We start from the raw sequence: 25,560 nt of genomic DNA, 5'->3' as shown, positions 1-25,560 counted from the left end.
GATGCCTAACTAATTGAGCCACCCAGGTGCCCTGCATCTGTAAATTATAATCAGCTTGTGTCTATTCATCAATATTAACTATAGCTAAAGGGCTTTTGTTGTATTCAGAATTTGGCCTCAGTGATTTTTCAAATGTACTTTTTAATGTTCTATTTTCCTCTTTCCTATCGAATATATGAAAGCATTAACACATCATTGTGAATAAACCCCTTTGATTGAACCCCCCAAAATAAATGCATTTTCTTAATTGCTTAATAGAAGGATTCTAATGAGAATCACACTAAATTCTGTGATTTCCATATGAGTACTTTCAGTCAAATGTGTACTAGTCTATGGTTGGGGTTTTTTGTTTTGTTTTATTTGTAGTCTGTGGTTTTTAATTAAGGGGCATTTTTTTTCTCTTCTTTAGAGCTCAACTTCTAGATTATAAAATGGCTCTAAACTTGACCAAGTATCTCAAAATGGAAGAAGAGTTTTTACCATGGCAGAGAGTAATTTCATCTGTAACCTATATCATTAGCATGTTCGAAGATGATACAGAACTCTACCCTGTGATTGAGGTGATGTTAATGATATATCTTATGCAAGTAAATGTGCAGCATGAGCAGAATAGGGAGGTTTCTGAGGGAAGGAGCTTCTGAAAGACACAAAAGCACATCCAGCAGCCAAGTGAAATTAAAGGAAAGTATAATGACATGACTAGTCAAACCAAAGAGATGCTATCTCTATTTTTTTTTCAACTTGAGATGTATCAGTGTTTTTGGTTTGGTGTACCACTTAATGATGTATTTTAGTGTTAGAGAGAGTACAAGAATTAATATTTTAGTTGCAATAGACAGGATACTAACTAGATCCTATTTTTAATGGATTTATCTATGTTAAAATGAATTTATTCTTACTAAAATATACCATTATATTTCCTTATCCCTACTGCTGTTATTTCCACATTGAGATTTTATTATAGGATAGTTATTCTAAATACTTTGCTCTGTGTTTTCTGCAGCACATTGGTAGGACACTTGCAATTTTAAGGAAATTCTGGATTCAAATCTCTAGCTCTTCTACTTACTAACTTGGACTGATGATTTTATTTATGAGTCTTCATTTCCTTTGTACAATAGGAATGTGAGCACCTCCTTGCCTGTGGCAATGGGATAGGTATAGATCATATAAAATAAACATCCTTTGTAAATCCAAAGGCAATATATGTATATTGGTTATCACTATTTTTATTTCATCAATATTTGACTAATCTTTTCAGTGCAGTATGTCCAGTGTTACTCTATTTCTTACAAATGTTAACTAAAAAGTAGAGGTTAAAAGGGGCTTAGCCAAAGTTTTATAAAACATTAGAGAATGATCCAGGATGTTCTTATCTTCAGGATTAAAGCAAATTTGCAATGGGATAAGAACTGAAAATGTCCCTTCCCTAAGGAGAGGCCCAAGGTTCTCTGAACTAATAGGAGAGAAGAGTACAATGGGGGGAAACTGTAAATTATAACAAATGAGAAACTGCTGAATAGTAAATTATTACTCATTGAACATGGTTCTTTTATTTCAGGAATACTTCCAAAGTCAAGTGAAGCCTATTGCAGATCTTCTAGGATGGAATGACATTGGAGACCACCTTACAAAGTTATTTCTTACATTTTTAAAACTAAATTTCATTTAATATTTGTTTGTGTATGTTAAAAAAGTTAAGTGCTCATTGGCCCAGCTTTGTGTGTGTTTGTTTTTTTAAGGTTGCTCCGTGCCTCCGTATTAGGGCTTGCATGCAAAATGGGAGATCAAGAAGCCTTGAACAATGCTACACAATTATTTCAGCACTGGCTAAGTGGGACTGTAAGGTGATTGTTCACTGTGTGTTCATTTCTAGAGGACTTCAAACTTAGAAATGAAGAATTAAAATCTCTGAAGCACAATTTCTTCTTCTAGGCTTCCTGTAAATCTGAGGCTTCTGGTATATCGGTATGGAATGCAGAACTCTGGCAATGAGACTTCATGGAACTACACTCTTAATCAATACCAGAAAACTTCATTAGCTCAGGAAAAAGAAAAACTGCTGTATGGATTAGCATCAGTGAAGAACATTACTCTCTTGTCAAGGTAAGTTTTTTTTTTTCACTCATATGAATGGCATTTGATGGTTTATGCATTACGGTCACTTTAAGATGCTAATTAAAGTATGATACATTTCCAAGAAAATCTATTAAAATTTTATTTTCCCGACAAGAAACAAAATATCCGTGTACGAGTGTAATAAAGAAATGTAATCTCCTATGAAAACATTCTGGGAGTAGGCAGGTTCTAGTGGTGAGCAGTGGTTCAACATTTTCATCCAGGGCCTGGGGTGTTTCTCTTTCTGTTCTTCCATCCTCAACATATTGGATGTCTCATAACTTCTAGAGCTCCAAATATTTTGTCTTCACACAAATACATTCAGTGAAAGAAGAACAAGGGCAAAAGAGTTCCTCCTCACAAGGCTTTGTCTTTTATGCTAAAGGTGAGTTATCTTTGCTTCCCTTCATAACCAGAACTGGATCACACTTGATCATTCTGAGTTAAACTCTAGATCTACCACTTGATCATTTGCCAGCTAGGAGGAACTTGAATTCTTTTGACTGATTTGGGCCATCATCATAGTCTGAGGCTAGGGTAGGCACCTACCTACTTTCCTAGGATCAGGGATACATTGATCCAAACCAGAACAAAGTTGGTTTCTGTCAGCGGAGAAAGAGTCTGTGCCACAATACGCACAGAAAACACAAAATACATTTATATTCCACTCAGAAAGTCACTTGAAGTGCAGCTATGAATCCTCAACCACTTCACCGATGCTCCAAATCAACTAGCATCTGCCTTAATTCAGTTCTGGTTTCTGAGTTACTTACTGTATTCCCTTAACTAACACTTATGATGTCCTGTCTATGTGTAGGTATATAAATTGTGAGAATAAAACTGAATAAGTCATGATATCTATCCTTGAGAAATGTAGAGCTCATGAGAGGCAGAATATAAATTAGGAAATTACAATGCAATAGCCAGTTTGTAAGGACTACTGGAAGCAGTTTGTATTCACCCGGCAAAGCCAACAATACTCCTTTATCATCTTGCTTCAAGGTAGATGTCAGTTCTCCTGCTCTCTGCCTTAAAATAGTCTACCAAGAACTTGATCATTTTGCCATTACATAAAACATCGTATTGATCTATTATTTTGATGGCAGTGTGCTGATTATCAGATGAGAAAATCAGCAAATGCTTACTTGTCTTACTAAGACTCTTGGGAATTAGAGAATGAATGATAAGTTACACAAAAATTCAGGACTATCACTAAAGTGCAGTTTCTGGAAGTTTAATGGTCTAGAGTATGTTGAGCTATTTCTGTAGGTACAGCCACAGCATAGAGTTAATAAAAATCTATTGACTTGGTCACTTAATTTATCTTGGACTTCTTTGCATTAGACTATAATTATAGCTAACTAATCTAACCATATAGGTTACATTAGAGGTTTATTTCTTATAATCTGGGGGAAGAACAAATAAGATGTAATTGTTATCTTTTAGAAAATAAAAGTATAAGTACTTTCCCTTAATTTACATTTTTTTTTAGTTAAGTGGGATAATAGATGAGTGAAGTGCTTCTATTCAATAAATTCAATTAATTTTCTAAAGTTAATAGTTAACGTTTTGAATTGTTTTTCTATTTGTCTTTTCTTAGATATTTAGATTTGCTCAAGGACCCAAACCTTATTAAAACTCAGGATGTGTTTACAGTCATCCGATATATCTCATATAACAGCTATGGGAAGACTATGGCCTGGAATTGGATTCAGCTCAACTGGGAATATCTAGTTAACAGGTAGGATAATTAGACAATGATTTTTTTGTTCTCTTTGTTTGATATCATCTACAAGTTCTTTCTTTTTTCTCTCTGCTGTACTTTCTCTGACATCTATACAATATCTGGAATGGCATATTATTAGAAGTAAAGGATCATGGTATTTTACTGCTCAGGAAGCAATTTACTAGTTAATTTTAGGCCTAATTTCTTCTCTGGAAATTATTGTTTCCATCTGATCTACAGAGTCTTGAAATCTGGAAAGATGCCTAAATTGCATTATTTTTAGTTTGGTTAAAACAAGTTAATATGATTCTTCCTGTTGTGTTAGCACCTGGTATAATGCCAGGCACTTATTTAATTTCAATATTTAATGAAAACTAAGTAAGTTTCTGGACTTGGGTTCAAACTAGAGCCTTATATCTTACTGAGTTTATATAGATGATAACTTTTATTTCCCTTGACCAGATAATTATACTTTAGGTATTATAGGGACCTATATTTCCCAGGCAATAGAGACAAGAGAGGAGCAAATCAAACTAAACATGGTTTCCCAAATTCCTTATTTCTTCACCCTCATTTAGAAGAAATGTTGCTATTCTTGGTCCCAATCCTCTAAATTTAGTGCTTAGTCTCATTAAAAATTTTTTGATAGAATATGAAATAGAATATAGATTATGTATCCCAAATAGATGTGTAAATATTGACCAAAAGACCTTTACTGTCTGTAATCCCCACAATGGGTAATAGCCCCTGGCATCCCTTCCTAATCTCTCCTGTTTTCCCATCAGCACTGCCTCATTGATAATGGCTGCCTTATCAGAAGTACTAACCAAGAAGATAACTTTTATTTCTGTTTTCCTATCTACCCCACAATTCACCAGGCTGCCATTAGGTTCTTTCACATTTCTCATCCTTCTGAGATCCAGATTATATCTGTAGCTTTCAACTAAAATACCCAACATTACTTTTGCCTATTTGTGATAAATTTTTGCCTTTTCTGTTCTTGCAGTGATTGAATGTAACTGCTTATCCATCTCTCTGAAAATTGACTGGCACGTGTGTATATGTGAGTGTGTGTGTGCACATGTGATACTTTGTCCATTTCTTTTTAACTGTTTCAGTGAAATTCATGACTTAGAATTATAAATCTACTTATTAGAATTAGAATTATAAATCTACTTATTGAAAACACGTTATCTGGAGGTAACACTTCATGTTATGCAAGCTAGTACCTTTTATTTGCTTAATATATGCCTAATGACATGTACTGAGTATTTTGTTTTAATCAAAAAGACTATAAGTCTTTCATTATTTTTGGTACATGCTACAGGGAACCTATGCAGATGAAGAAGAATGCTTACTTTTGAATTATTGAAAAAAGTAAATAATGTTCCACTTTGTAGAATAAAATGGCCATTCCCTTATTGTTTATTAAATAAAGTACTTTTCAAGGCCTTTTTTAATAGTTCTGGTGTGATTTATTTCAAATAATACATTTTTCATTTTAAAAAATTAGTTCATTTATCATACCTGTTAATAATTAAGAATTAAAAAAAACAGGTGTTACTTTGTAATAAAAGTCATAAACACCTGGCCTTAAAATAAATTTATTAGACCTAATCCTGAATTTTTTTCAAAAAAATAATAAATTGATAAGCCATTTCCAGTGCTAGTTCTAAAACCCTTGCCCAAGGCTTTTAATATTTCTTCATAGTCTAATGACCTAATTCTCTTGAGGTATTATTTTACATAGCCTCAAACATAAAATTATATTACAACCACATGTGGCACACAAAAATAATGCTCAATATTAATTATGGTTAGTTTGAATAACTAGAATTTCCCCACTAAAATTGGATAGGATGAATTAAACAAAAATGAGCAAGCTTCGTACAAAATTTCCAAACTCTTGAATATTTCCCAGAACTCAGAATGAGTGATTTTCCTGCCTAGGTTCCTGAGCAATTTATTGTCATCCTAAAATAAGTAAGCTGCTTTTTTATAAAGGGTTTTGTCATGTCATTTTTATGACAACTGATGGCCACACCACTATTGCCCTTTCTAGTTCGAGAGTTACTCAAAAAATTCCAAAGATACTTCTGCAATTAGTCTTTGCTTTTGTTTATTCCGCTAAAGTCTTAGATGAAACTGTGAAGGTAAATGAACTCAAGTCAGTTGTGTTGTGTGCTATTTTTTAAATATTTAAGATAAATTTTTTTAAATTTTATTTATTCATAAGAGAGACAGAGAGAGACAGGCAGAGACACAAGCAGAGGGAGAAGCAGGTTCCATGTTTTGGAGCCTGATGTGGGACTCGATCCGGGGACTTCAGGATCACACCCTGGGCCAAAGGCAAGCACTAAACCTCTGAACCACCCAGAGATCCCTTAAGATAAATTCTTATTTTAAAAGTAATTAATATGATAAATTTACAGCATGTTTCCTTCTAAATGCTACACTTCATATGATACCGGTTTATTGGGATAAACATATTTTGTTCTTACATTTTTAGTATTTATACAAGTAGTTTCAGTCTTAATTCAATCTGTTCATTGCTAGTTCCCTAAAATATCCTTTAATTTGTAATCACTAAGAACAAAACAGAAGAGGAATATTATAATTATAGAAGGTCACTGAGAAAAATTGTTTTCTTACCTCTAATTAACAGACTTTCTTTGAATCTACAGAATATCAATATAGCAACTTAATGTGATTTCCTTTTTTAAAATCCCTATTTTCTTTTATAAAATAGGTAAGTATTTTTTGCACAAAATACAGATAAGCAAAAATAAGGACACAAAAATCACCTGTAATTCTACCACCTAGAAATAACCCTTGTCATACTACTGTTTTCTTGAGACATTTTTCTATGGCTGTTTATTTATAGAAATGGAATCATAAAAAAAAAAAAAGAAAAGAAATGGAATCATATAATACACATGGTTTTATAACCTGATTTTCTCCCTATATCATCCTCTACTGTGGATGTCTTTTTAAGTCTTTAAGTATGCTTCTTCAATTTATCTTTAATGTTCAATCATATTTCAGTGTGGAGATACATTAGTTTATTTAGCCAATCTCTATCTGTTGGATAATAAAACTGTTCCAGATCTTCTGATGAATGTTGTAGAATGGTCACCCAGAAAAAGATTTACTGTTAACTTTGCCCATTTTTCCAATCCTTGCTAATACTTAGGGCTGTCCTTAGAAATATTCTTGCTGACGAAAGACCTATATGTGTGTGAGACAGGAAACTATCAAAATTCTAGGGAAGGACACAAGCAGCAAGCTCTTTGACCTTGGTCGCAGCAATTTCTTACTAGACACATCATCAGGGGCAAGGGAAACAAAAGCAAAAATGAACTATTGGGACTTTATCAAGATAAAAAGCTTTTCTGCACAGTGAAGGAAACAATCAACAAAACTAAAAGGCAGCCTACTGAATGAGAGAAGATATTTTCAAATAATATCTGATAAAGAGCTAGTATCCAAATTCTATAAAGAACTTATAAAACTCAACACCCAAAAAAACAAATAATCCAGTTAAGAAATGGCCAAAAGACATGAATAGACATTTTTCCAAAGAAGACATACAAACAGCCAACAGACACATGAAAAGGTGATCAGCATTACTCATCATCAGGGAAATACAAATCAAAACCATGATGAGATACCACCTCACACCTGTCAGAATGGCTAAAATTAACAATACAGGAGAAAACAGGTGTTGGTGAGGATGCGGAGAAAGGGGAACCCTCTTGCACTGTTGGCGGAAATGCAAACTGGTGCAGCCAATCTGGAGAATAGTATGGCAGTTCCTCAGAAAGCTAAAAATAGAACTACCCTATGACCCAGAAATTCTATCACTAGGTATTTACCCAAACGATACAAAAATACACATTCGAAGGAGTACATGCACCCCAATGTATAGCAGCATTATCAATAAAAACCAAACTATGGAGAGAGCCGAAATGTCTATGAACTGATGAATGGATAAAGAAGAGGTGGTGTGTGTGTATATATGGATGGACGGATGAACATTCAAGAGGGGAAAAAGAGAGAGAGGGAAACAAATCATGAGAGACTCTTAATTATAGAGAAGCAATCAAGGGCTGATGGAGGTGGGAGGCGGATGGGATAGACGGTTGATGGGTATTAAGGAGAGCACTTGTTATGATGAGCACTGGATGTTATATGTAAATGATGAACCACTGAACTCTATTCCTGAAGTAATATTGAACTTTGTCAATTGACTAGAATTTAAATTATGGAAAAATAGAAAATTCCTTGGTAATTGAGTATATAAAAACTGATATCTCATTTTAAATTATAATCCTTTCATCCAGTAAATATTGTGTAACATCTACTATGAGCTAAGCACTGTGCTTGGCATTGAAGATATGATAGTAGAAATAGACCTGGCTCTCTGTCCTCTTGGAGCTTAGGGTCTGGTAATGGAGACTGATATTAATAAAACAATCACACAAATACATGTACACTTAAAACTGTAATAACTATAAATAGAAGAGGTTCTGGTCACACTGAAAGAGTGTAAAAGGGAAACTGACCAAGTCAAGAGAATTTGGACATTAAGGGCTTGTTGAGCTGAATTCTAAAGGAAGAGCAGGAGTGAATTAGGTGAACAGGAGGTGAAGCATTCCTGATACCTTCTATCAGAAAAGAGAAAGGTAAGGCCAACATCTGCAGGGTCAGGTTAAGATTTGGACTATTGTATTAAGAGCAATGCTAAGTCACTAAAGGGTTTTAATTAAGAAAGTAAAATGATTGATTTTACTTTGAAAAGAAAGCTGTGGGGATCCCTGGGTGGCGCAGCGGTTTAGCGCCTGCCTTTGGCCCAGGGCACGATCCTGGAGACCTGGGATCGAATCCCACGTCAGGCTCCCGGTGCATGGAGCCTGCTTCTCCCTCTGCCTCTCTCTCTCTCTGTGTGTGACTATCATAAATAAAAATTAAAAAAAAAAAAAGAAAAGAAAAGAAAGCTGTGGTGGTAAAGCATAGATGTAGATGGGGGCCAAAGTGAATTTGAGAAAAGCAGAAAACTATTGGAGCAGTCTGAGCAAAAGATAGTGGTAGATTGGACTCTGGATAGAATAATGATGTTAGAGAGATAAGAACAACATTTAGAGCTTGGTGAATTAGAAATAGGACAGAGGTGAGGTAATAAGGATAATGCCTAGATTTCTGAAAAGATAAGGAGAAGAAGAACAATGAGTTAAGGAGAAGAAAAACAATGAGTTTAGTTTGCTATTTATGATGCCTTTGAGTCTCTTTTGAGATATTGAAGTGGAGATTGTTTCAAGGAAGTTATAATCCCTTGTCAAATGCTACTTAAGATTTGAGTAAATCCAAGACTGAAAAATGCCCATTAGATTTATCGGCACAAAAGCTATTGGTTAACTCTAGAAAGAGCTTTTCAGTTGGAGTGAAAGTGGCAGAACCTAAATTGAAGCAAATTAATAAATCAATCAATGAAGATATGAAATATACAGAAATCTCTTGAAAAGTTTGACTATGAATGGGAAGGTGAAAGAAAGGATATCGAGATGCCAGATCAAAGAAGAAGATTTTTTTCTTCTTTTATGTGGAAGATAGTTTATATATGTTTAATATGTTTTACAGCTGAAGAGAAAGACCCAGTGAAGAATGAGAAATTTAATACGTAAGACATAAAAGGTTCTTTTAAAAACAGAATTTTTAAGAAGGGGAGAAACTGGAGCAATGCACAGATAGAAGAAAAACAGGCATCTTAGTATGTTTGTAAACTAAAAGATGTAGGAGTTACTATGTGTTTTCTCTGTGAATTAGAAGATAAGGTCATCTTTGTTGCAGAGGGAGGGAAGTAGAAGAATGTCTGGAGGTTGGAAGAGAGTGAAAACACTTGAAAAAAGTAATTCAAAGAATGAGAGAATGAATTGACTAGGGTAATGTAAGAGGACTGTCAACATTTAAGACTGATGTTCACGAATTTATAGTGAAACATTTTTTAAAAAGTTGAGAGACCTCCCTTGGCAGATACAGTGGAAATGGGCAGTTGATTTCATCACAAGCTGGAGTTTTGCTAGAAACAAGCTATTAAACTATCAGGGAGTTTAGGACCTAGAAAAAAATGTTATTGAACGTGGTAAACCATGGATTATAAATTACAGAAGGAAATAAGTGCAAGAAAAGGAAGAGCTGATGGTCCAGGAGAAAGTAGAGATAGGCATGGTCAATGGTCCAGTAATCCAGATAAAGTCAGAGAATAGTCATAGTGAAAACTGAAAGGTAAATTTTATCATGGAGGATGCATAAATGAGTAGTGTACCTATGGATGACCACAAGATATGATCATAGAAAATTGTTGGCCAAGGTAAAGAAAAATCATTGGGAATGAGAATGTCAAGAAACTAAGGAGCTATGATGTTATATTTATCATCGATGTGGACCTTGAAATCACAGCTTGAGTAGAGAGGAAGACTAGAAGTCAGGTGTCAAAGTGTATCATAAATTAGGTGAGGGGAAGGAGTAACTAGAAAGAACAGACATCTTTTAAAAAAGTGGAGAAATAAAGGTCTGGAATCCACAATGGGGAGCGTGAGCATACAACTTCTTTTCTGATCTGGTTCTATGAAGGATGTGGGAAAATAAACGTTCTCCAAATGAGAAGTAATATTTCCTGGAAAGGGATAGTTCCAGAAGGCTAGGTGGAAGGGATCAAGAGATTGGGAAATCTCAGAGTCTGTCAGGAGCAAGGAAGTACAGCATATACATTATCGGGACAGTGTTGAGAATAGATGGCTCAGTCTTATTTTGGGATAATGACTGATAACATTAAGGGAAATTGCTTACCTTAGACTTCTATGACATGAAAGATGAAAGATATAGTGGAATAAAATTCAGTGGTATCTGTGATAAGAGTGAACACTGGACCTAGTCCACTGAAAATCAGTGTTAATTATTAGATACATTTCATGTTTTGTTCCCATTGGTATATTTTCTCTTTATGTTTCTTCTGCAAACTGCTGATTCATTTCTTTCATAATTTCACATTGGCATATTTTTCCCTTTTACCAATTTGTAAGTGTTCTTTGTAAAGTAAAAATATTTCCTCTTTTCACAACAACAAAAAAATTTTTTGCCTTAGTTTTATGAGTTTTTAGTATAAAAAAATTAAAGATATGTACAACAAACTTTATTAGCTTTTATCTCCATGGCGTCTGTTATTGTTATGTGATAATTTTTTTTAAAAGATTTTATTTCTCTGAGAGAGAGAACAGGAGAGGGTGAGGGGCAGAGGGAGGAACAGGCTCCCTGCTAAGCAGGCAGCCCAATATGGGGCTCCATCCGGGAACTCCGAGATCATGACCAGAGGCAGATGCTTAATGGACTGAGCCACCCAGGCACCCTTGTTATGTGATAATTATTAAATGTAGAATTTCTTCTATTGTTTGCTTACCTGTCTGTATAGCAATACATTTCTTTTATTCTTCACCAGTATTCCACTGTTCAAAGTTAATACATAATTCTTGTGGTTTTTCTCACACAGTGATTGGTTGCCATGAGATGTTTATCTGTATCACAATTATTTGTATTACAGTCTGTAAGGAAATTTCTGATTCTTGCTCTTTAAGAAAAAGGTACAACAGGGACAGGAATACAGTATCATCTCTAAAATCCTATATTTGCACTTAGCTTCAAGTGTCTGCATAGCCTGAGTAATACAGATCATATAAGCTATTTATTCTTTTTTCAAAAAGCTTTATTAGCTACTTGCCTATTCTATTAGTCTGTATCAGCCTACATGACTGAGCTTCTCAGCTGTATGGGAAACACAGAAATGCAGCAGCTTAAAGAACATACATAATTATTTCTCACTCATGTTAGGCTCCTGAAGTGAGCACTCTAAGTTGTTAAAAGGTTCTGCCCCAGGAGGCCTACCTTATCTTGTCTGTGTGGCTGAAGCTTGGAAGAAGGGGGGAAAACCCCAAGAAGTCCAAGGCAAACAATTTTCCTTGACTTAAGCAAGGAGCCAGAGGTTGAACGTGGTGGAGCTTCTGCTCCTGTTCTGCTGATAAGAACTGAGTTGCTGGTCTGCACTTACCTGTGAGGGAGGCTGAGAGATGTTATCTCTGTCTGGGTTCTCACATGTGCAGGATAAAAGAACAGATCATGGGATGGGAATCCAACCAGCAGTTGACCACATCTGGGATGATGTTGTGGCTCTGTCTACAAAAAGACTGAAAGATGTGCTAAGAAATGTTCTTGAATAGGAATTTTAAATGAGGGGACATCTGGGTGATTCAGTGGTTGAGCGTCAGCCTTTAGCTCAGGTCCTGATCCCGGGGGTCCTGGGATCTAGGCCCACAGAGGCCCACATCCGGCTCCCTGCACGGAGCCTGCTTCTCCCTCTGCTTGTGTCTCTGCCTCTCTCTTTCTCTGTGTCTCTTATGAATAAATAAATAAAATCTTTAAAAATAAAAAAAATTTTAAATGAAATGTGTTTACTTACTGTGTTTTGCTTACTTTGAAAATGACTTTTGTTAAAAATCCACAAAATCCAAGATTTAAAGTTCTAGGCACTTATATTCCCTTTTACTTCCTTAAATTTTTCTTCAGATACACAATCAATGACAGAAATCTTGGCAGGATTGTCACAATAGCAGAACCATTCAACACTGAACTACAGCTGTGGCAGGTATGAAGTTAAATCCCTCTATACTCATCTAGGAAGAACAGGATTACAATTTTTTTTCTTTTTTTAAATAGAAATGGCATTTTCTCTATTTAGTTCTCAGATAAGGAGAAAGAAATAATTCTTATATCAAATTAAATGTATACCTATTTTTTTCTAAACTGAAAAAATTCAATTAACTAAGAAACAAAGTGTAAAAATTGAGAAAGCTGAGGCCTTGAGAGGCTTAGAAGGCTACATGAGATCTTTTGGCTTTACCAAAGCATGGATAGTAAATGTGACCTGAAATAGGATGGTCAAGATTTGATTCCTTCTAAAATTCACTGTTTTGGAATTTAAAGACTTTTCGGTTTCAAATATCTCAGTTCCCAGAAGGGAAAATGTTTATGGATGCTGGAAAATTGAGATTGTATGAATTTTCAATATCTGTATATTATATATTGGAATGTTAACATTCTTCTGTGTGTTAAGAACCAAAAAAATTTTTATTTGTGTAAGTAGCAAACAATACTATGATTGGGGGAGGATTTTGGAAGGAAGACAAATGATAGAACCAAGGTAACAGAGAGGTTATTGTGAGTCCTTAATAAGGGAACTGAAAGTATATTAAAATGTTCTGGACTCCTGAAGTGAAAGATAAGCCAAGCCAGCATTTGACAGACTGGGTTTTCCAGGGAACACCCCGGGGAACACACAAAGTAGAGAAGCAGCAGAATCACAGAGAGGCACACCAGCCACCGGTGTGCTGCTCTCCTTCCCAGGATGGGAGAGCCTCTTTTGACCTAACGTGCTGCCAACAGTCCAAAAGCCATGGGTAATGGTTGCCAATCAAAGAGACGGGCTCAGTCTGAATGATGCACCAAGACATGTGCAATGATAGTAAATTTCCAGGGAAGAAGGAAACAAATCCAGCCTGTAAATAAAAGCCTTGAAAACTAATGGGGCTTAAAATGACTTTCTTAATTATTTCCCTCTCTTTTCTAGATGGAGAGCTTTTTCAAAAGATATCCAGATGCTGGAGCAGGAGAAAAACCCAGGGAACAAGTGCTGGAAACAGTGAAGAACAATATCGAGTGGTTAAGACAAAATAGGAACACCATAAGACAGTGGTTTTTGGATTTACCTAAGAATGGCTAATGTGTCCAAATGTCATATTTTGGTTTTGTGAATCTGTTGTTTCTCCTCTTCTATATTTGGTGACCAAATTTACAAGTACTATGGAGGGAGTCTTATACACAGATACTGCTTTTGCTAAGTAGTGTGTTTATATGGTTTGCAAAGCTTTTAAATTGTTCTTTGTTTATGAAGGAAGATACTAATAGAGTAGTTAATGTACTCAGGGATTTTTTTCTAAGTGTACTTCATTGGAGATTCTTCGCAAACTGAAGAGAATTTAATAGCCATTTTAATGTCTTTAAATATCATTCTTTATATCTTAAATCTGTGAAAATAGAACAATTTGGTCTTAGCTTTACATTTTTAGTACCAAAGAAACACTACTTAATCTTCTCTCTTGATTGATTTTTAAAGTTTAAATACCAGTACTTGAGGGACCTAAATTACCATCTTAATCTTTATTTTATTATTCAGAATTACACATACCTAATATCATTGTATTCACATGTGTCCTATTCCTTTAAATCCTACCAGAGTAACCCAGTTTTAAATTTTACTCAAATGAATTAGCCAAAGAAATGGCTATTGCCTTCACTATAAAATCAACAAGAGAACTCTCCTCTCCTTTTTAAAATAAATCTGAATGATTAACTTGAAAAAAAAAAATGTGTTCCAGTGTCACTTGACTCTCGAATAATAATGACTGCAGCATTCCCTAAATAATTTAGCATGAGGCAAATACAATTCAAGAACCTAGCTTTTTTCATGCTTGGTACTCTGTCGTCCTGGTCCATTCCCTACAAAGCTCCTTCAAACATGCTATGAAATTAGAGGGAAGACAGTGCTTAACTTTCCTCCATGGATTTTAGAGAAAAAAAGCTAAATAATTGGAAACTGGTCAGGAAAGAGAGAAGGCTGATTATTCCATAAAACTAAATGGAATTAGAATTTAGCTTTGATCTAACCTAGCAATCTAAGTGTGAAAATGAGGAAACCCATGTATATCTCCAGCATGACTCTGCATATCTGAGGATATATCTTCTCATAGATAACTTTTATGTACAAACCCTTAGATCCTAATCCATACAAAATAGCAATGATCAAATTTATATTCGTGACTTGATTAAAGGTATCAATTTTGTAACAGCCAGCGGCAAGAATATGTTTACTATGGCACTTGATGCCTAGTAGATCCACAATGTAAGTCCAATTGAAAAGAAGGTAAATGACTGTATTTGAGTCTGCTATATCTAGAAAATCTAAATTTATTTAGAATCTTCAGAAGTATAAAATAAGATTGATTTAATGATAATTAAAGCACACGAAAACAATAAAAATCTTAGCTTTGACTTTACTTACATAATAATGGGCCTTAATTAAACTACTGCTATTTCTTTATTATTGCTTCTCAATCTACCAGCTAAACTGACAAATTCAAATGTGGGGGGTGGGGTAGAGAAGATTAAAAAAAAAAAAAGAAATTTCCATACCAGAACTTTAAAAATATTATTTTAAACTGCTTCGGAAACAAAAATACATTAACAATATAAATCATCAGGAAAGCCCCACTATCCTGATGGTTGATCCTCCTGCTTTATGTAATAATTTTTTTAAAGAAAAATATAAGTTTAAGGAATATGGTAAATAAATCCATTCCAACTTGCCTACAAGTCATTCTGTTTCATTCCATTTTAAGCACTAAAATGGAGAATGAATTGTTTAGTTCTCTTTACTCCACGTGAAAAGGAGCTATGCACACTCTGTCATAATAACTTCACTAGCCCACCAGGCCCTTCTCAAACAGCATCTGGTTTTTAAAAGGCTGAAGACCGAAAGACAGATCTATGCCAAGAACAATTTACTACTCTGCTTGCTTGGTTTGTCCTGATTTTCACAAAGGAGGAAAATTAGTATGTTGTTTCCAAAATTAAACCGCAGTAAACCATCAACTTAAAAAAATTAACTGGAAGAAATGATCAGTAAGGTCATGTAGCAAGGAGCAGGGTCTGTCTTATTGCCTTGGACCTAGGAAGTCTACTCCTGTATTCCAGATCATTGTTATGCAACCACATAAATATAAAGTAGCAGTTCAAATAATAAACCATGAACATAAAAGTGACAAGTGGGGAAAGTCTGGGAAGCAGAGATATACAACTGAGTTGAAGGCAATGGTATTCCTATCGTTTACCCTCCATGCTAGTAAAGAATTAGTCCAAAAAAAGATAAATATAATGTGGGAACAAAAATTTAGAATAGTAATTCTCAAAGGAAATTGAGAATAAGGAGGGAACAGACGGCAGGGGCTTTCTGAAACATTAGCAAATAATAACAATAATAATAGCAAACTTTTTTATTTAACCAAGCACTGTTCTAAACACTAGCACTCCACATATGTTAATTTTTATATTTACATTTACAAAAACCCCATGAGGTAGGTACTGTTAATATCCTATTTTACAGATGGAGAAACTAAAACAGAGAGGTTACAGAACTTGCTCGAGCCATAAAGTAGTGTCTGGCACCAGCCAGGATTTTGAACCTAGGCAGTTTATCACCAGATCTATGTTCTTAACCACAGTGTTAGAATAGAAACGTGCTTTAAAATTGGAGTGATTGATCTGAGGGAGTAAGTGGGTGATGGGCAGTAAGGAGGGCAGGTGATGTAATGAGTACTGGAGTTATATGCATCTGGTGAATCACTGAACTCTACCTCTGAAACAAATAATATACCATATGTTAATTAATTGAATTTAAATAAATTTAAAAAATTAAAAATTAAAAAATTAGATTGGAGTGATCTGGATTGAATCTCAACTACTTGTTAAGCAAGTATCTTTAATCTCTGTTGCTCAGTTTTCTCATCTATAAAGGGGGGACAAAAATAATAACTACCTCAGTGGGTTGCTGTGAAAATGAAATGCAAGAATGCAGGTCAAGGCTCAATGGATGGGAAATAATAATCACCGAATAAACATCAGATGTTAGATTAGATTTTATTGTCATAATTATGATTAGATGTTAGATTAGATTAGATTTTATTGTCATAATTATGGTTTCTCCTAGTCCCCACTATTACATTAGTTTGGACAACTCTGTAAACGTGGGCTCAAGAAAAACCAAACCTAAGCAAGTGAAGGCACTAAGGGGAGGTGATGTGTCAGACTAGGGTAATGACAAATAGCTCCTGCCCCTCCCTGGGGAGGGTCCCATTATCTCGCCCCACTGAAGTGTAGCAGGGGCATGTGACTGACTTTGGTGAAATATGAGTAAAAGTGATGTATGCTGATTTGAGTCAGAAATGTCCAAAGTCAGCACGTTTGCCATGCCTTCTGTTTTTCTTCTGCCACTAGATCCAGCAATGTTCCAGATAAAGGTGGCTCTGTGGGTCTGAATTCCAGAATGAAAACAACACGGAGCAGAATGTAGCCTGCACACAGTGCACCTGCACTGTGAGTGAGAAACACCCTCTGTTACAGTGAACCACTGAGATTTTGAGGTTGTCTGTACCTCAGCATATTCTAGCCTAATCTGTCTTGTACCAAACTAATGTGGTACTCTAGCAGAGTTATTTTTCCAGTTCTCTTGCCTTAAATTATATGGAATTTAAATAAGTCAGTGCCCTTAAATAAGGTTTTATTGAAACATGAGTACAGGCACTCATTTACATATTAATTATGGCTGTGATGAGTGGTTGCTAGCAGAGATCTTATGGTCCTCAAAGCCTAAAATAGTTACCTCTTGGATCCTTTACAGAAAAAGTTTGCAGACCCCTGCTAGATCTTATCTTTACTTCTTCCCTCACTTCATTCAATGCTTTCCCCTTCCTCCCCCTTCTTCCATACTCCAACCCAAGGTTTCTCAACATTGGCACTTTTTGACTTTTGGAGCCTGTTAATCCTTTGCTGTGGAGGATTGCCCACAGTAGAATGTTTAGCAGCATCCCTGGTCTTTATCCTCTATCCTTTATCCTTTATCCTCTTTATCCTGTCAGTAGCATCTCCCCCAACCCCAGATGTCTCAAGAAATGGCCAAGTGTCCTGGAGGAGGCCAAATATCCCCAGTTGAGGATCACTGCCTATTCTTAAACTTGTGAAGAGATGCCATGGACATTATTTAGCCAATGTAAGTGACAGGTGAGGAGAGTATAGAAATTCAAAGACCCTTGAAAGGAAAAATAAGTTTGAGGAAAGGAATGATAATGAAAAGAAGGCTGAACAAAGTACTCATTCATTCATATATTTGTTCAGATAACTAATATTAAAAAAATATCTATTATATGGCTGCCTGGATGGCTTACTCAGTTAAGTGTCCAACTCTTGATTTTGGCTCAGGTCATGATCTCTGCCCCTCATGGGGCTCTGTGCTGGGTGTGGAACATGCTTAAGATTCTCTCTCCCTCTTCCTCTGCCCCTCCCCCCCCCTCTCTCTCTCCTCCTTTCTCTCTAAAAAAAAGAAAAAATTAAGGAAAGAAGGAAGGAAAGAAAAGAAGAAAGAAAAGAAAGAAAGAAAGAAAGAGAAAGAAAGAAAGAAAGAAGAAAGAAAGAAAGAAAGAAAGAAAGAAAGAAAGAAAGAAGAAAGAAAGAAAAGGAAAGAAAGAAATCTATTATATGACCTTGTTGACCTAGATTTGGGAATGGATTTAGAACATAGGTGAGGGGCACCTGGGCAGCTCAGTCAGATAAACTGGCCCTTGATTTCAATTTCAGGTCTTGATCTCAGGGTTGTGAAATCAAGCCCCACGTTTGGTGCCTTGCTGGGCATGGAATCTACTTAAAAAAAAAAAAAAAGACAGGGACACCTGAGTGGCTCAGTGGTTGAGAATCTGCCTTCAGCTCAGGGTATGATCCTGTGGTCCCAGGATGGAGCCCTACATCGGGTTCCCCGCATGGAGCCTGCTTTTCCCCCTCTGTCTCTGCCTCTCTCTCTCTCTCTGTGTGTCTCTGATGAATAAATAAATTAAATCCTTTTTGAAAAAAAAAAAAAAAAGAAGAAGACAACTGGAAGAAATAATGGAGCAGGGTGAAAAACATGGGGCAAGGAGAATGTGGGAAGTCACTGACTACAGCAAATGATAATACTTTGAGCTGATACTCCACTGGAAAGCATTTAAATACTATTTTCCACTTACATGAATAAAACATTTATTTCCTAATGGTAATTTAGATCGTGGGATCTAGATTATATTTGACAATGTGCTAGATGTTGTCCATTGTCACCGTGCCTCCATTTCTTCCATCTTCTCTGTCCCCATTCTCCTGTATTGCCAAGCTGGGATGCCAAAAATTGCACTTCCCTGGCTTCCAGATTATTTAAGTTCTGCCAATGATAAGCACTTCTATGAGACATGAAAGGAAAAGAGAGAAGAGAGGCTGTTCTTCCTTTCCAGGAGAACATAGGGGAAAGCAGTTTCTGGGGTAGATGTGAATTGATAGTTTCTGAACTCATGTCCCTGTGTATTTGCCATCTCTGAAGTGCAGGGAAGCTCTGAAGAGACAGTCATTGTTTCCTCACTTCCGGGTGATACTAGCAGCTTTGATCTCTGGATCAGAAAGGTGATGACATGCAAACCTGAAACTTCTGCAGAAGACTGGCACTAACCAGGCAGCCCTGGTGGCGCAGTGGTTTAGCGCTGCCTGCAGCCCGGGGTGTGATCCTGGAGACCTGGGATTGAGTCCCACATCGGGCTCCCTGCATGGAGCCTGATTCTCCCTCTGCCTGTGTCTCTGCCTCTCTGCCTGCCATTCTCTCTCTCTGCCTCTAAATAAATTAAAAAAAAAAAAAAAGACTGGCACTAACTCTCACTTTATTCCTCCTCGCCTTTTAATGATGTATAAGTGCCTAATTTCATGTATTTGATATTTTTTCTGCTTGGAATATCTACAGTCTTTTCTGAACTGACCCTTGAGTGATACAAAGTGTAACTACAGATTTTGTTTGGGTTTATATTTCCATTATACCCACTGCTCCTTTCCTGCCATTGTCCTTAGCATATAAAAAGCTCCAAGCTGAGTCCTTTGCTTGGCACAGACTGGATTGACCCTCAGAGAGTGTACTTCAGCCTTATGAGTTTTACAGTATAGGAGAAATCATGATAGGGAGCATTTGAGTCAGATTCGTATCTGTAATAAAGGAGAAAAAAAAGCTGGAGTGGTGTGTTTCCCTTTTGTGTTGGGATATGTAAGCACACTAGAATGCCTCACTGATAAACCATCAAACTTGACTTCCTCAATTCCTCAAATGTTAAACAAGAGTTACCAAATGACATAACAGTTCCACTATCAACAATATACCCAAGAGAATTGAAAATATAAGTCCACACAAAAACTGATACATGAATATTCAAAGAATCATTCATAATAACCAAAAAGTGGAAGTAATCTAAATGTCTATCAACTGATGAATGGATAAACAAAAAGTAGTATACCATACTTTATTTTTTATTCATTTATTTATTTTATTTTATTTATTTATTCATGAGAGACACAGAGAGAGAGAGAGAGAGGCAGAGCCACAGGTAGAGGGAGAAGCGGGCTCCATGCAGGAAGCCTGATGCGGGACCGATCCTGGGACTCCAAGATCATGCCCTGGGCCAAAGGCAGGTGCTAAACCACTGAGCCATCCAGGGATCCCAAAACCATACTTTTAAGGGAAATGAAATAATGTGACATGTACCTTAACATGGATGAGACTTGAAAACATTGTGCTAAGTGAGAGAAGCTAGTCACAAAAAGCCTCACATTGTACAACTCTATTTTCATGAAATGTCCTAATTAGGCAAATCTGTAGAGATAGAAAGTAGATAAGTGGTTGCCAGGGGCTCAGGAAGAGGATATGGGGACTTCTTGCTAATGCTTTCTTTTGAGATGATGAGAATGTTCTAAAATTAGACAATGCTGAGGTACCTAGCTCATTCTGTAGAGCATATGTGACTCTTACTTTCAGGGTCATGAGTTCAAGCTCTATGTCGGGTGTGGTTCCTACTCAAAATGAAAAAATAAAATAAAATAAAACAAAACAAAATAATGATTATGGTCGCACAAGTCTGAATATACTGAAAACCACGGAATTGTAATAGTACTTTAAAAAGTTGAATTTTATGATCTATGACATATCTCAATAAACCTATTACAAAAAATTTGTGTTTCCTTTTTGGAGTCTCACTAAACTAAATCACAGAGTAGTACTGGTTCATGAGAAAGCCTTATATTCTCTGCAATAGAGCGCGGAAATTTAGTGGCATAAGCACTAAGTGCTTAAGAAGTTGTTCTCCTTAAATTTTTTTCTACTTCCAGATTCAGTAATTTGCATTATTAATTCCACGAGATCCTTATATTTTTATTCAAAGATTGTTTCGTAAGTTGCATTTTTCATAATCAGAATTCCATGTGATCTTGACAGAACTAAAAATCATAGTGCCTCATTTCCTGCACCTCCCACCCTTCCTACCATGGTGTCCCATCCCCATGATGCTCAGGAGTGATCACTTGACCCAAGCAGAGCAAATTAACACATTCTGGGGTTATGATACATGAATATTAGAGAAGTCCTCTTTCTGCTGGGGTTGCTGAGATAGAAGATTCCTGGGCCATTCTTGGCCATCTTACTACCACATAAAGAGAAGCCAAGCAGAAATAGCAGAGCTACTAGGAGAAAGACACAGAATCCTGACAACATTATTTGAGCCACTGATTCTGTCTGTATGGAGGCATCCCTTAGATCTTTTGGGAAAAAAATAAATCTATATATTTTCTCTACATTTAAACTAGTTTAGGGCAGCCCAGGTGGCTCAGTGGTTTAGTGCTGCCTTCAGCCCAGGGCGTGATCCTGGAGTCCCGGGATCGAGTCCCACATCGGGCTCCCTGCATGGAGCCTGCTTCTCCCTCTGCCTGTGTCTCTGCCTCTCTCTCTGTGTGTGTATCTCTCATGAATAAATAAATAAAATCTTTAAAAAAAAAACTAGTTTAAATTGAGTTTCTGTCAGTTTCAATGAAAAGAACCTCAATACTTTGTTCCCTCACATTCTCCCAATGTTCTCTGTAACATTCCAAGGGGAATGTTACAGAAAATACATTTTTAAAACTAAAGAAAGGGTCAACAATTGTTGCTGGGTGAAAGCAAGGGACAAAAGAAAGAAGGGAGGGAGAAAAGAGAAAAGAAGAAGCGAGGGATAGAGAGAGGAAGGGAGCACATTAGTTGAAAAGGAAGGAAAAATAAGAAAATTGTGATAATTATCATCACATATCAGCATGTAAATGGAAGAACCCTTCTAATTTGTTTTCTAATATTCCCATAGCAATTTTTTTCTCCATTTAAAAACTAGGAAGTAGGGCAGCCCAGTTGGCTCAGCAGTTTAGCGCCACCTTCAGCCTAGGGCCTGATCCTGGAGACCGGGGATTGAGTCCCACCTCAGGCTCCCTGCATGAAGCCTGCTTCTCCCTCTGCCTGTGTCTCTGCCTCTCTGTCTCTCTCTGTGTCTCTCATGAATGAATAAATAAAATCTTTAAACAAAACAAAATAACAATAAGAAGTAGAAAAATTAAATAATAACCCTAGTAAGTGAGACCAATGTTATATTCATTATCATGAAAACAAAAGCAATCAATCATTAAACCTCTAAGGCTATAGGAAAAACAAGTAAAAGAACCACCTTCCCTCCCTGCAAATAAACCAAGAAGAGATACTGAGGGAAGAAGCTAAACCATATGAAGAAGAAAAGAAATTATTTAATGAAGCAGGATAAAGCACATAGCCTATAAGATATGTTTGTTAATTCAAGCATGTGTCATATTGTATTATGTGTTTTAAAATGCCTAGGAAGGGACACCTGGGTGGTTCAGGAGTTGAGCGCCTGCCTTTGGCCCAGGGTGTGATCCTGGAGACGTAGCGTCGAGTGGAGACGTAGCATCAAGTCTCACATCGGGCTCCCTGCATGGAGCTTGTTTCTCTCTCTCTGCCTGCGTCTCTGCCTCTTTCTTGCTATATCTCTCATGAATAAATAAATAAAATATTTTAAAAAATAAAAAAGTAAAAATAAAAAAATAAAATGCATAGGAAGAATTTTAATTTTTATCACAGATATCAATTTATTTTTTTAAATTTTATAGTGTGTTACTTTTCTAAGCAGTAGGTAAAAGTGTGGTCAGTTGCAAACCTTGTTTTGTATCTTTGAATCTTTGCCTTTTTCTGTAATGATACATACTTGTCTAATTAGAAGAATGTGATCTTATAATCTAAGAAGGGATAAAGTCCAGAAGTGGAAATGAGGGCAACATATTTTTAGAGAATAACTCATAATGCTTTTTTGAATTTTTCTATACATGAAACTTACATAGTGTTCCTCTCAATCAAAGAGCTGCTGTCTTTATTTTTCTCAGTCTAAAACTTATTTTTCTACATCAAAGATGATAATTATTAAAAGAGAATGCCCCTAACAGACATGCTTAGAACGCTGTACCTAACAACTATTTAATACACATTCTTCATAAGCGCACAGGCAACACTCTCCAAGACTGACCATGTGTTAGGACAGAAAACAAGCTTCAGGAAATTTAAAAGAATTGAAATAAAGGGTACCTGGGTGGCTCAGTCAGTTGAGCAGCGGCCTTTGCTCAGGTCTTGATCTCAGGGTTCTGAGATAGAACCTTTTATTGGGCTCCCTGCTCAGTGGGAGCCTGATTCTCCCTCTGTTTCTCACTGCCACTCCTCTACTCCGCTTGCATACTTTCTGTCTCTGTGTCAAGTACATAAATAAAACCCTAAAAAAAAAAAACCCTGAAATCATATAAAGTGTGTTTTCCAACAGGAAATCAAAAGCAAAAGGAATTTTGGGAAATTCACAAGCATACAGAAATTAAACAGCACACTTCTCAATAACCAATGGATCAAAGGAGAAATCACAAAAGAAATTAAGAGATAGCTTGAGATGAATGAAAACAAGAATACAATACACTAAAACTTGTGGGATGAAGCAAAAGCAATTCTCAGAGAGAAATTCATACCTGTGAACATGCATATTAAAGACAAAAAAGTTTTCAAATCAATAACCTAAGTTTCTACTTGTAGAAACTAGAAAAAGAAGAGTAAACTAATGCCACTAGAGGAAAGGAAATAGTAAAAATTATGGTATTGATAAATGAAACTGTTTTAAAAAAATTAGAAAAATGAAGACCAGCCTTAAAAATTCCCTGAGCGGGATCCCTGGGTGGCGCAGCGGTTTGGCGCCTGCCTTTGGCCCAGGGCGCGATCCTGGAGACCCGGGATCGAATCCCACGTCAGGCTCCCAGTGCATGGAGCCTGCTTCTCCCTCTGCCTGTGTCTCTGCCTCTCTCTCTCACTGTGTGCCTATCATAAATAAATAAAAATTAAAAAAAAAATTCCCTGAGCAAACAAAACCAGTTTTGCAAAGCTTAGGTTAGTTTATTTTGCCAGACTAACTTGACCTGTCATTTCTTACCTATGCCTCTGAAAATCATGAAAAGCAAAATTTCAGTTACTTCCCAAAGTTGATATGAGGTAACCACTGACCAATTCCCTATCACTTAAGAAAATTCTAATATAATCAATGACAATAAAGACTCAATCAACAGTCACTGCTTTATAACACTATACTCCTGAATCTCATCCCATGTTTTGGTTTGAGTGTTTCTGGTTTGCAAACTGTCTTTTAGACGTGTCCACACTAAACTTTTACTAATGATTACTTTGGTAATTCATTGGTTTTATTTCTGCTATTTATGAATTTTGGACATTTCATGGCATCAGAAGTGGGATCCAAAGGAGATCTTAAATGACTCCAAGGGCAGTAAGCAAACAGAAGCTGGTATCCACAGAGCCCACTGAGCTTTGATGCTTTCTCACCAACCCTGGGATTTGAGGATCTCTCTTGGTTCTGAGCTCTGCTATCTCTTCATTTTGAGCTTTCTAACTTTATTGTGCATGCCTTTATTTTGTTTGTTGAAGCTTCTTGGTATGCCACCCGTGGCAGAGTTAGTTAGATTTTATTTTATTTATTGTAGAAAGGGTTCTTTTGTAATTAAATAAATTGATTCTGAGTTACTTTCCACTGCAATTTCATTAATGACTTTTGAAAGGTTATCTAACATCGTTGACATGAGTATTGATTTAGACCAACTATTTTGTTTAAAAGAGCGTTTGAAACATGTGATTCCATGTGTTTTAGAGCAGTTGTTGGAAAACAGAGCCACTCTTAGTTAAAAGGTCTTAGGGAATCCAAAGGCAAAGTTCGGTTCCACCTAGTTTAAAGACCAGGATCTTGTGCCTTTTTAGAAAATGGGTGAACTTTTGGAATTGTAGGGGCCACTTTGGGGAATCTTTAACTTATGTAAGTCCACCTTAAGGGACAGTCTTAAAAGGGAGGATTCCAAACCTCTCAGAGACAATGAAATGATTGTCTTTGATTGGTATGCAAAAACTTCTCAAAAACAAAGTGATTTTTTTTTTTATATTTTTTTATTGGGGAGTTCGATCTGCTAACGTATAGCATAACACCCAGTGCTCATCTTGTCAAGTGCCCCCCTCAGTGCCTGTCACCCAGTCTCCCCAAACCCCCACCCACTTCCCCTTCCACTACTCCTTGTCATGTCCCAGAGTTAGGAGTCTCTCATGTTCTGTCGCCCTCACTGATATTTCCCACTCATTTTCTCTCCTTTCCCTTAATCCCTTTCACTATTTTTTATATTCCCCAAATGAATGAGACCATATAATGTTTGTCCTTCTCCGATTGACTTACTTCACTCAGCATAATACCCTCCAGTTCCATCCACGTTGAAGCAAATGGTGGGTATTTGTCATTTCTAATGGCTGAGTAATATTCCATTGTATACATAAACCACATCTTCTTTATCCATTCATCTATTGCTGGACACTGAGGCTCCTTCCACAGTTTGGCTAT

General features: G+C 36.3%; 1 protein-coding gene and 1 long non-coding RNA gene across 2 annotated transcripts in view; one reads left to right on the top strand and one right to left on the bottom strand.

Annotated features, from left to right (window-relative positions):
* The window catches only part of ENPEP (glutamyl aminopeptidase), an 85,360-nt gene extending 71,045 nt beyond the window's left edge, over window positions 1-14,315 (top strand). Inside the window, exons 14-20 of the mRNA XM_026013461.2 lie at window positions 410-560; window positions 1,562-1,635; window positions 1,743-1,847; window positions 1,936-2,106; window positions 3,719-3,859; window positions 12,458-12,536; window positions 13,518-14,315. Of these exons, the coding sequence (XP_025869246.2) occupies window positions 410-560; window positions 1,562-1,635; window positions 1,743-1,847; window positions 1,936-2,106; window positions 3,719-3,859; window positions 12,458-12,536; window positions 13,518-13,670 (874 nt within the window). The 3' untranslated portion in view covers window positions 13,671-14,315. The remainder of the gene's footprint in view (window positions 1-409; window positions 561-1,561; window positions 1,636-1,742; window positions 1,848-1,935; window positions 2,107-3,718; window positions 3,860-12,457; window positions 12,537-13,517) is intronic.
* LOC140598576 (uncharacterized) overlaps window positions 1-25,560 on the bottom strand; it is an 89,595-nt gene that overhangs the window by 31,964 nt on the left and 32,071 nt on the right. The gene's annotated exons all lie outside the window — the stretch shown is intronic.

The sequence above is a fragment of the Vulpes vulpes genome, chromosome 4 (genome assembly GCF_048418805.1).
Source record: "Vulpes vulpes isolate BD-2025 chromosome 4, VulVul3, whole genome shotgun sequence".
Lineage (NCBI taxonomy): Eukaryota > Metazoa > Chordata > Mammalia > Carnivora > Canidae > Vulpes > Vulpes vulpes.
The sequence above is the reverse complement of the archived record's forward strand: the minus strand, read 5'-3'. Positions and strand labels throughout refer to the sequence as shown.